Here is a 12,835-nt window from a genome sequence, read left to right as displayed (position 1 = left end):
AAGAGTAAAATTGAAAAAAAAATTAACTAATTGTTATAAAAAATTAATGATAAAATAAAATTAAAATTTATTTTAAATATTAAAAATTAAATTAAATTAAAAATTAAAATAATATTTAAAATTTGTTTTTTATTTTGACTTTTTAAAATATTTTTAATTTAACAAGTCAAGAATTAATTTAATACAAATCTATTTAAGGATCAATCGCTCGCTATTTTATAAACCGCATTATTGTTAGACAGATCTATTTGTCCTTTACTGACTGTACAGATTGGGTCAACACTCCTGCTCCGATCTAGCTCTGCTTTTGATATAAAGCCCATTGGCAAAACTCGAAGAAGGTTCCGGCACCTTCTATTCTAAAATCATTTCAAAACATTTAACGCCGGTCACCTCCGCCATGGAGCTTCCGTGGCTTTCAACTCCATCGGTGTATCTGCTGTGGCCGCCTCTGATTGCTTCGTCAATTAGCTATGATAATGTTTGTTGAAGTTTGCACTTTTTTATCTGACGTTTGTTGCATAGGAATGATGCTGAGCTTATTGAAGAAATCATCCAATCAGTGAACGCTAGGTTGAAAAATATGCGCCAGTTTTCCTCAAAAGGACTCTTCGGAATTGCTAAATCAATTTCTCGTGTTGAATCATTGCTTCGCCAAGAGCCAGAGAGCGTCCGTGTGATTGGAATTTGGGGCATGGGTGGTTTCGGAAAGACAACCGTTGCAGAAGTAGTTTATAACCTACTTCGTGATGAATACGAAAGCGTTGTTTTTCTACGAAACGTAAGGGAAGTATCATTGAGACATGGAATTATTTACTTGAAGAATGAACTCTTTTCTAAACTCTTAGGCGAAAATCTTGAAATTGACACACAATATGGATTGCCTACTTATGTTGAGAGGAGAATTGGCCGCATGAAGGTTCTTATTGTTCTTGATGATGTTAATCAATCAGAGCAGTTTGAAATTCTAGTTGGAACCCCGCAAAGTTTTGGATCAGGTAGTAGAATTATTGTAACTACCAGAGATAGGCAAGTGCTTGCGAAATATGCTCATGCTAATGATACATACAAGGTTGAACCATTGGAATCTGATGAAGCACTTCAGCTTTTCAATTTGATTGCGTTTCAACAAAATGAAGTTGTTGAAAAGGAGTATCGTGTGTTAGCAGAGAGGGTGGTGGATCATGCCAAAGGGATTCCACTGGTTCTTAAGACTTTGGGTCATTTACTTCATGGAAAAGAAAAGTGGATATGGGAAAGTGAATTAGAGAAACTTGGGAAGATTCCGAATAAGAAGGTTTTTGATATGATGAGGCTGAGTTATGATGAGTTGGATCGCCAAGAGAAATCAATGCTTTTGGACATTGCATGCTTTTTTGATGGAATGAAGTTGAAAGTGAAGTACTTAGAGAGTTTGTTAAAGCATGGGAATTTTCCAGTTCCTGCAGCATTGAAAAGACTTGAAGATATATCTTTCATAACCATTTCTAAAGAGGATGTAGTGACAATGCATGATATTGTACAAGAAATGGCTTGGGAGATTGTTCGCCAAGAATCTATTGAAGACCCTGGTAACTATAGTCGAATTTGGAATCCTGAGGACATTTATCAAGTACTGAAAAATAATCAGGTAAATGTCAAACTTATGATGTATAGAACATTTTACTTCATTTTTTTGTTGGGTTTGCAAGAAGAATATTTGACTTCTCTGAGGTAAATGTTGCATTTCATTCTTTTGTTATGTGTTAAAATGAAAAATCTTTTAAAGACCAAAGTGTATATATTTAGTGAATTTCAACTTTCAAAAGTGTTAAAACAAGAATGCATACTTATTCTTCTTGTTGTTAACTATACTTTAAAACAGGGGAGTGAGGCCATTAGAAGCATAAACTTCAGCTATTCCAAAGCAACAGTTAGGGACATGCAGTTAAGTCCTCAAGTATTTTCTAAGATGAGTAAGCTGCGATTTCTTGACTTTTATGGGGAACAACACCTCTTACACTTTCCCGAGGGGCTTCAACAGTTGCCAAGTCGACTCAGATATCTTCGTTGGACTTATTACCCTCTCAAATCATTACCAAAGAAATTTTCTGCTGAGAAGCTAGTTATATTGGAACTACCTTATAGTCAAGTGGAAAAGCTTTGGTATGGGATCCAGGTAACTAACTCTGTCCATGTATGTTTATGTAATTATGTTAGTTATTAGAACTATTTGGAGAATGATGTTCACATACCACTTTTGCTCTTTTGCTTTATTGATAATTCTGTTGCTGATAAATAATGTGCAAAAATCATTTTCATATTTTTCGTGTTCAATTTATGAAGAGGATGCTACTGTAGCATGTATAATGGCCGTAGATAAATTAGCACAATATCGTTAGGAAAATGCTACTTGTACAATACAAAATCGGCCTTTGGTCAGCCTTTAATATTATTTAATTATTTTTTTAGAAAAACATATCCCTATTTTTTAGATACATATTTATAATTAAACTTAATTTAAATTTTAAAAACTTAAATTTCTCTAACTTCCTACCCACTCTTTAGTTATTGTTTCATTCTTTTTTTTTTTACGTTAGTTCATATAAAAAATACGGTTTTTTCTTCTTTCTTTTACATTGCATTCTTAAATGTGATAACACCACTCTCTTGTCTTGGAGCTCAACCAGAACGTCTTCATCGATGAAGTCAGAAAGCACCTTCTTCTTCTTTCATTATTATTATTATTATTTGCCCCTTTGTTTATATAATTGTACTCGTATTTAGTTTCGAAACGAAAGGAGTAATTGGCACACTTTAAATCTTTAAAATCTTAGGGCTTGCAAGTATTAAGGCTATTTCTTGTGGTTCCATTCTACTATATTTGTGTTCACAAAATATTTCCTTTTCCAATCCCAGCACACTGATAACAAACATAAAAAATATGATGTGGAAGACAAATCTAAATGGCTGTATAGTCATCTTCTTCAAGTGGAGCATCAGATAAAGCACAAATAAACATAATTGTCATTTAAAAATAAACATAATAATCTATTTTTATTTAATTGTAACACAGTTGATCTTATTTGGTTTTAATAATAGAGTTGTTACCAATAAAATAATTTATACTTAATTAGTTTGACTGAAGAAGCACAAAAAATCAAAAGTTTAAGTAAGAAGATGTAGATAGTATATTCATAAATTTTTTTTTAATTATATCACATCTAATAGTATGATATTATATACAAAATATTTTTAAAACACATCCAAAATCATAAAATTATAGAATTTAAATATGAACGTTAATAATACAATTAATCTTTTGATTTTTGTGTTAAGTATAAAATGCTACTAATATTTATTATTTAATTATTAGTTAGATTTTTTTAGTATAAATAGTATGAATAGCAATTGGAGGAATTGTAATGGTTGTGTGAAAAGTGAATTGAATTCTCTCCTCATTTGATTATGTATGGGAAATAGAAATATAACTTACCATATAATAGTGGAATCTGAGTGTTCAGGTATTTATGAACATGACTGGGAGTATGAGGAAATAATAGCAATTGAGAAGGAATGAGAGAATAGAATCATTGAAAACTAAAATTTAGAAAATGTATAGGGAACTTTTAGATTAGAATGGCTGGTGGTAGTGGGGAAGAGTGAAGTTGTGGTGGTGTTAAAACTTAAAAGTGGTGGTGGGAAGAAGAAAAATGAGATGAGAAAGAGAGATTATAAGTATAACGATAGAAAGGTAACATGTTTATTGTTTGTTTGTTTTGACACAAATTTTGAATGGACATGTTAGTACACAAATTTTGGATGAACAAGTATTTAGTGTTCCTCCAAAATGTTGAGATATAGAGACACAATCAATTGGACATAATTTTTTACACTTTTATTTTTTATTAATTTTTACACAATTAATTTTTATACTTTTATTCCTTATCAATTTTTTATGCTTTTATCCTTTATCAATTTTTTATATTTTTATCCGTTATTAATTTTTACAAAATATGAGCTTTTTCTAATTTTATTGTGTCTTATACTCTTATTCAATATTTTACTAAACACAATACATATACATTAATAATTTGTGACCATGTCTTTAATTTTATGTTTCTATGTCCGTGTCTCAAGTAAGACATAAACCAAAGGCTGCCTAAGAGCACCTATGCAATTTCACTAGCTGACACAATCATCTGTTGTTATTGGTACAGAATCTTGTGAATTTGAAGGTCCTTAAGGCTCCATATTCCTCACAGTTGAAGGAGTTTCCAGACTTATCAAAAGCCACCAATCTCGAGATATTGGATCTCAAATATTGTCTCCGCTTGACTCGTGTCCATCCATCTGTCTTCTCCCTCAACAAGCTTGAGACATTGGATCTAAGCTGGTGCTCTCAACTTGCCAGACTTGAAACTAATGCTCACTTGAAATCCCTTCGTTTTCTGAGCCTCTATCACTGCAAAAGATTGAACAAATTTTCAGTGATATCAGAAAACATGACAGAACTGGATTTGCGACACACATCCATCCGAGAATTGCCCTCATCCTTCGGATGCCAAAGCAAACTCGAAAAGCTTCATCTAGCAAACTCCGAAGTAAAGAAGATGCCTGATAGCATGAAGCTTCTCACAAGTCTGAAATATCTTGACATAAGTGATTGCAAGAATCTTCAAACTCTAAAGGAGCTTCCCCTCTCCATAGAAACATTAGATGCAGATAACTGCACATCATTGAAGGCTGTGTTTTTCCCAAATGCGAGTGAACAGCTGAAGGAAAACAAGAAAAAGGCTGTATTCTGGAACTGCTTGAAGTTGGAAAATAAATCTCTCCATGCTGTCACATTGAATGCTCATATCAACATGGTGAGATTTTCAAACCAATATTTGTCTGCAATAGAACATGACAATGTAGACAATTCTAATGAAGACCCTGAAGCCTCTTATGTTTATCCCGGGAGCGAAGTTCCAAAATGGCTTGACTATCAAACAAATATGGATCACCTTACTGTTAATCTCTCTTCAGCTCCATATGCACCCAAATTAGGCTTCATTTTATGCTTCATTGTTCCTGCAGTACCATCAGAGGGTTTTAGGCTGATGTTTACAATCAGTGGTGACGATCAAGAGGAAGACGATGTCAACGAAGTCAGGTTGTACGTGGACAGACCAAGGAAGGAGATTTCATGCGATCATGTGATTCTAATATACGACCAACGTTGTAGTAGCTTCCTAAATAACAGAGGTCAAAATCGAAGAATGTTTAACATCAAGGTCTCAGTTGTGTCACTATCCATGACATCAGAGTATGTGGCAGTGGAGTTGAAAGGGTTTGGAGTGCACCCAGTAAACCCATTAGAATATCCAAGTTTCATTAGTTTTATTAAAAGAATGGAACAGTTGGGTTATTATACTACTGCTGCTACTGTCAACCCGGTTTCACCATGGAATGGAATTAGGTCGTGGTTTGGAGCTCACAATTGGGGATGATATTCAGGGTATTTGTTATATATATGGTGTCATGTTAGGTTATTGTACGGACTTAATCTAAGCCCTACCATTAGGAGAGTAGTAGAAGAATATCCTCTCAATTTTTTTTAATAATTGAAAAAATAAAATATAATTTTTAACTTTTTAAAATTTTATCTTTTATGTTTTTTTTTTTATTTTATTTATAAAATTAATAATAAAATATTATATTTTACTTCTTCAATTATTAAAAACAATTGAAATGATTCATTTTCGAACACAAAAAATGTGTCTATCATGAAAAAACATTATATGAGATTCGAAATCCCATGTACCAAATTTTGGGCGGGAAAGTTGTATTTTTTGGATAAAAATGATAATTTAAAAGAATCAATAATAACAATAATAATAATAACTAGTATTTCATCTTGTTAGTTGTTTGTTTATACTTTTTTGATCGAAAGAAAAAGTTTAATTAGTTTTATTAAATTTATTATTTAGATTTTATATTTAAAAGTTTGTTTTTAAGTTTAATAGTAAAAAAAATAAAACATTTTAATAATATTTCATTTTTAAATCCATTAAAGAGCGACTTAGATATTTTATCTAATGAGTAAAGTACCATTTGTACTCATAAAGGTTGAAAATGTTGACAGATTTACCTATAGAAAAAAAATTACCATTTGTACTCATAAAACATGGGTTCTATATAACAAAATAATTCAAATACTAAAAAATCACGTAAAAATTTCAAATTACCCTTATCATCATTCGCATCATCTTTTCTCTCCCCACTAACCACTCCATCATCCTCATCTGCTCATTAACTTACCACCACCACCACCACTAACCCCATCTTTTCTCTCTCTCACCAATAATCAATTAATTTTCAAACAATTGTAGCAGCAATATTTTCAGCCGCGAGCCATCTCTCCTCCTCCGTGACAAATGTTGCGGCCTCTGTTTTTGTTTCTGCAGCTTCCAGCGTCAGCGACCACCGCTGCCGTCCTCCTTCCGCCGTGGCCACCCCTCCTTCTCTCCTTCCCCGTCTCACCCTCGCCGACCAGAAAATCTTCGCACCAGCCCCTGCTTCGCCACCGCTAGCAACCGTAGAGTCATAGTGTCCCCCCTCTCCTCTCTTCACCGCCAACCACCCTCACTTACCGTGGCTACTTTATCCTCATCATCGAACCAGTGCTGCCGACGGGCCACCGTGATTCTCTTTGCAAACCAAAACCGCGACAAGCTGTGTACCACCGAATCCTAATTCACTTCTCCTTCTCCTCTTCCCCTTCTTTTTTCCTCTTCAAGAACCAGAGACCTCTAAACCACCATCACAGTCTAAACCACCATCACAGTCCTGGCATCATTGCCGTCCACACTTCCAGCCGCGAACCACCATCGTCTCGACCATCTGCGATGAACCCGAGCCACCCTCACCGTCCCAGTCGTTCTTTCTCTCGGTCCAGACGACCACCCTCGAGCCACTCACCAATCTTACACCTCCTCCACTGAACCCTAACTCCGCCAAACCCTGACAGACCTAAAACAGAACAAGTCCCTCCCTCTCAGAATTTGACTCAGGTGTGGATTGCTCAATTCGTTTAATTCTCCACATAATATGTTTGAGTTTGACAATTGATTTGTTACAGGGGCATTAGGTGGTAGCATTCTATTCTGAGTTCAATGAAAAGTTGAAAACGATGATAATGAGGGTAATTTGGGATTTTTATGTGATTTTTTAGTGTTTGAATAATTTTATTGTATGAAACCCATGTTTTATGGGTACAAATGGTAATTTCTTTTTTTTATAGGTAGCTCTGTCAACGTTTTCAACCTTCATGGGTAAAAATGGTAGTTTACTCTTATCTAATATAAAATTCCAACTATAATATTTTAAACTGTAAAAATCTAAAGATTTTTTAAATAAATAATTTAATTATTTTATTTATCGAAATAAGTAATTTGTAGAGTGTTTGCGAATTTGTGTCTCCTTACACATCTCATTTATACTGTAAATGATTTGAGACTGGAGTATTTCTTTTACAGTATAAACGAGATAAGACACATTTGCAGTTGCACATATTATGTGTACACACATATTATGAAACGTCGCTTATCTCGTTTACACTGTAAATGAGATATGTAAGGAGCGTCGTCTATATACAAAACTCGTTGGCAGTGCCTCCAAGTGTCACTTTCAAGCCTTATATCGAAACTAAGCATGCTGTTGAGTTGGATATTGCATCACAAAAAGGAAATGAAGTATATAGAATTGCAAATTACAGAGCTTCTATTTAAGAAATTTGTCCAAACTACCAACAAAGGAGATGATAATTGTTGTTTATTTGCGTTTAGTTTTAAAATTGTCGTAGGATATTATCGTCCATTTTTTTTTCTAAATCACTATCTAATTACTTGGGAGTTCTCAGTTTCTTCTAGGTATACTTATTTTGTTGTATGCATGTTGATATTTTCAGTATTAGCTGAATATTCTGGGTAAATAGTTTCTGACAGTTTAGATGGAAAAGAGTCTAATTCAGAAGACAATTTAGATGATATCTCCTCCGTTGGAATTGACAGATCCATGCAGTTTGATCTCAATAAGGTTGCGGAAGAAGATAACGAAATTTTAGAAGACCAACAAAGACAAGATAATATACATGTTACGAAAAAGTACTTTAATCTGAACAAGAAGTCATGGTATAGGGATGACATATCAGATCCTGTAAGACGTGAAGGCCATAGATTCTTGACAGAGTATTTTTTGCCAGGTCAATACGATGTTGAAGAGAAATTTTGACCTTTTATTATAAGAGTTACGTTGATTCCCTTAATTTAATGGTTTGGATCGCAGTTTTACATATTTATCTACTTTTAGAATTTCTTGATTTTGGTTTAGTAAGGCATAACTTCGAAAAAGAATAACTTTAATTTATACTCGTTAGAACTTTATTTTAAGTTTATAAATTCAGACTATGAATTTTTTTTCTTTTATATTTGTGTTTGAATGCAAATTTAAATGATAATATGGTAAACGGAAAAATCTTATTGGTAAATTTGTTCACATGAGTTAACATATATAACTTATTTAACTTGTGAACTTTTTTACATAAAACAAATCTAGAAATAGTGTTACGAGTTTAAGTAACAATGATTTAAACATATGTAATTTTAAAAAGTAGTGTTAAACGCATTTTGCACCGGTTGAAAGAAAAACACTGCAAAATGTAAATTAATAATTCACCCCAAGTTATATATCGCGGCGGTTCTAGAAAAATCGCTGCTAAATATAAAACTAATTGCAACCCCACTCTTAATCGCCGCGATATGCGCCGCAATTATTCATATAAAACCGTCGCAAAATTTCCACCACGATCTGCAGGAATTGTTGTGGTGTTCAGCGAACATTTTCTTTTCTTTTCTTTTCTTTTCTCTTTGTTTCTTCTTTTTTGAGTTTTTGTCCCAAGTGTGAAGTTAGTGTCTCTATGTATGTATGTATGTGTAGTAGCTTCGATAAAAAAGATCTCCTCTTCTGAGAACACCACATGACGTCAATGATCATAAAGACGAGAAGAAGATCACAAATTTTAAAGACAATTTAGGTCCTGGCAGTTGCATGCGTTCGTGGATAATCTCGATTTAGACGCGGACAGTTGCTGCTAGCGCTAGTTTTCATTGCAATGTTGAAGAATAAGAAGATGAGACTCTATCTACAAAAAAAAAAATAAAAAAAAATTATTTGTAAAAATATTAAATATTAAAGAATATTTAATAAAATTAAACAAATAAATTTATATTTAATTTATACTGTTAGATATAATAATAAAATAATCTAACAGTTTAAATTAAAAGTCAGATAAAAAAATTAATATTAGTCCCAAAAATAATTAGAACCAATAAATTAGTCCCTAATATTTATACCAAAAACGTCGTTGTATAGGTTGGCATTTTGCTAACGTCGTTATCTATTTTGGCATTTTGCTAAGGGAATGATATTTAGCAGGTATTTTCCTTAGAGACTTGAATCTTTATTATTTCATAGATTATACTATTTTAGTAGTTAGTATGAAGAAACTTTGACTACTCATTGCAGAAAGCTATACGAAAATGTAAGAATAAAGAATTGCGCCACCCTTTCATCACTACAATTTAAAATGCCATTGTGTTTCCCCGTGTATGTATATAATATATAACTTATATGTTATAAATAAAGGTTAAGTATTTTTTCGTCTCTAAGATTTGGAGTTAAAATTAAAATTATTTTTAGTCTAATTTCAATTAATTGTGAGAAGGAATAAGTAATGAATATGTGTGGTTTGTTGGGATGTGCCGAGGCGGTATTACCTGTCAAATACTTAGAAATTTCTCTTGGCGCTAATTTTTAGTTGGTGAAGACCTAGAAACCAATTATAGACAAGGTAGAAGACAAGCTGAACCTATGGAAAGCTAGATTTCTCAACAAAGCGGGTAAGTTGGTCCTAATAAAATCTGTTCTTAATAGTCTGCCGGTCTACTACTTGAGCCTGTATAAGATGCCAAAAGCGATTGCAAAAAAGTTAATTGGACTTCAGAGAAGATTCTTGTGGAGTAAAGAAGATGGAAATAATCGTATACCACTCGTGAAATGGGAGGTAGTTCAAACTCCAAAAAAGCTAGGAGGCTTGGGGGTGGGAGATGTTCTACTTAGAAATGCATCGCTCCTATTCAAGTGGTGGTGGCGCTTCTTAAAGGAGGAATGCCCGTTGTGGAAGAAGGTTGTATGTTCTTGTAATCAATTGGACTCAACTGTAATGTTGTCCAGCCAAACTTTGCCATCAAGAAGGGGTCCATGGAAAGATATTTGCCAGCTTAATATTAAGGAATAACAGGTAAGAGACATGACGATAAGTGGTTTGTCTATGGAAGTGGAAAACGGCAGGATAACTCGTTTTTGAGAGGATACTTGGGTACAAGGTGGCTCTTTGAAAGATAGTTTTCCGAGACTCTTCTCTGTTTCAAATCAACAAGGTTTCGTAATAGGGGACTGTGGGTTTTGGGATGGGTTAGAGTGGGTATGGAACTTCCAATGGAGGAGAGAACTTTTCCAATGGGAGTTAGAGTTGCTCAATCAGCTTCATGATAGGTTACAGGTTGTAAGATTATCGAGTGATAGAGAGGACTCAATTGTATGGAAATTTGACAAAAAAGGTATTTTTTCTACTAATTCTTTTATGCAAGTGATACAGAAAGAGACCTTTTCAGAGGATATCACGAGCTACAGTTTCACTAGTTCGATTTGGAGAGGCTTGGTTCCTCTAAGAGTTGAACTATTTGCATGGTTTGTTTTAGTAGGCTGGGTCAACACAAAGGAGAGGCTGAGTAGACTGGACATTATCAATCATAATGACAATATATGTGTATTGTGTAAAAAGGATATAGAATTTGTACATCATTTATTTGTTGCCTGTGAGTTTACGTGGCAGGTGTGGTGTGCTTGGTTGAAGTATGCTGATAGAGTTTGGGTCATTCCAGGGTCCGTTAAAGAGTTCTTCGAGAATTGGACTGGAGTAGCAGGTGAAAAGCTGGAGCAAAAGAAATAGCTATTAGACTTCTTTGCGGTTATCTGGAACACTTGATTGGAGCGGAACAGACGAGTATTTGAGAGATCAGAGACAAGTGTTGAAGGTGTACAGATTATGTCATTTTCGAGTATAGGGAATGGTGTGGAGTTGATCCATTTGGTTGTTGATGGCAATGCCGGAGATGACAACGGATTATACTTGTTATTTGTGTTTATGTCTTGTTTTTAGTGTCCCTAGATCTTTATTGCTCCACTTCATTGTGTTGAGCTCCCTCTGTTAAAAATTTTTTTTTTAGTTTTTTTTATTAAAATCATCCTCAACATTAAAAAATATTATAAAATTATCATTTTCTTAATTTTTTGACTAAAATACCCTTAACCTCAAACTCTTCTTCATCTTCTACCTCTGTTTAACTTATCCACTCTTCACCTCAAATTCCCAATTTCAGAAACCCTTCATTTCACCAAATCCTTCCTCTATTTTTCTTTCCACAACAATCACAGCTCGCTCTCCCACCACGCCACTCACCTCCGCCCCCTAGTCGTCGTCGTCGTATTGAAGAACATTGAAGAGCTCAGCATCAAGATCACCGATCTCACCCTACCCCCTCTCTCTCTTTCTTTCTCTCTTATTTTCTGAGTCCGTCGCCGCCGTGAAGGTCCGTCAACTCAATCGCGCTTGTTATCGTCACTAAAGACTGCAGCCTTTGATGGTACAGTTTCAATAACGTCTCGAAGAAAGCCGAAACTCAGATCCAAGCATCCCTTCAAACTTGGCCCCTCTCTCTCTCGTCGTTCCCTTCTTCTCAGGTCGACAACGATAACGATGGTCTTGCTCGTCGCCAACATCGTCTTGCTCAACCTCTTCTCCTTCTTCAATTCCTCTCTTTCTCTCTCGCTCTCTCCCCTTCTGTGTTTTGATTCTCTCTATTCTACTTCTTCGAAGGCACATGCATTAGGCATCAAATCCGGTTGTTTCTAGGAGGACTTCAACAAGAGTAAAGTCATTAGCTTTAGTGCTTCATGGGTGAGGGAAAGTGGTTGTTGGGTATTCTGAAGAAGTTTTTTTTAAGGGGAAGTGCTCCATCGGCTTCTAGTGACTTCTATGTTTTGTTGTTGTAGAAAAAAATATTATGTTTTTAGTTTGTCTTGTTATAAAGTACAGAAAAAAATATTGTATTTTGTGGTTTGTTGTTGTTGCAGGCTCTGTATTTTGTTATTTCCTGGATTTCAGCAAAATCTTTGCTCTATTTTTTTCATTTTACTTAATTTTCTGGATTTTAATTTGTTCTTTATTCTTTTATTTTTTCTAGTTTTCTTTTTTATTTTTTGTATCATTTTCCTTTTAATTTACTTTCTTTGTCTCTGTTGTTGTTGTTGATTTTGGATAGAATAAAGGTTAGACTTGTGATAATTTTGTTGCAGTAAGAGAATTAAGGACAAAGACAGCGGTGTGATGGAAGTGAGAGGAGTGTTGAGGGTGGGGAGTAAATGGCAGAGGTAGAAAATGGAAGGTGGGAGGAGTGTTATGGTTAGAGGTTAGTGATGAGGAAGAGTAGGAGTCTGGGAGAAAGAGATATAGAAAGAGGTTCATGATGAAAAAGGGGGGTTGGGGGTTAGTGATGAGGAAAAGGATTTTTTTTAAGGAAAAAATCGTCTAAAAAATATTGTTTATGGATAAAATGATGATTTTATAACATTTTGTAACGTTGAGGATGATTTTAATAAGAAAAAAAAAAGTCGAGAACGATTTTGATTTTGACTCAAGACCTTAAGAACGAAAAAAGTACTTAACTCTATAAATAACAATGATACGAAG

General features: G+C 34.2%; 1 protein-coding gene across 2 annotated transcripts in view; it reads left to right on the top strand.

Annotated features, from left to right (window-relative positions):
• The window catches only part of LOC107618612 (disease resistance protein RML1A-like), an 8,457-nt gene extending 2,856 nt beyond the window's left edge, over positions 1-5,601 (top strand). Inside the window, exons 2-4 of one of the 2 annotated variants that reach the window (XM_016320721.2) lie at positions 526-1,630; positions 1,865-2,158; positions 4,245-5,601. In XM_016320721.2, coding sequence (XP_016176207.1) covers positions 526-1,630; positions 1,865-2,158; positions 4,245-5,474 — 2,629 coding nt within the window. In that variant the 3' untranslated portion in view covers positions 5,475-5,601. Of the gene's footprint in view, positions 1-525; positions 1,631-1,864; positions 2,159-4,199 lie in introns of both variants that reach the window. The other variant, XM_016320720.2, reaches the window with a different exon arrangement.

This window comes from Arachis ipaensis, chromosome B09 (assembly GCF_000816755.2).
Source record: "Arachis ipaensis cultivar K30076 chromosome B09, Araip1.1, whole genome shotgun sequence".
Classification (NCBI taxonomy): domain Eukaryota; kingdom Viridiplantae; phylum Streptophyta; class Magnoliopsida; order Fabales; family Fabaceae; genus Arachis; species Arachis ipaensis.
Note: the sequence above shows the minus strand (reverse complement) of the source record. Positions and strands in the feature narration are given on the sequence as shown.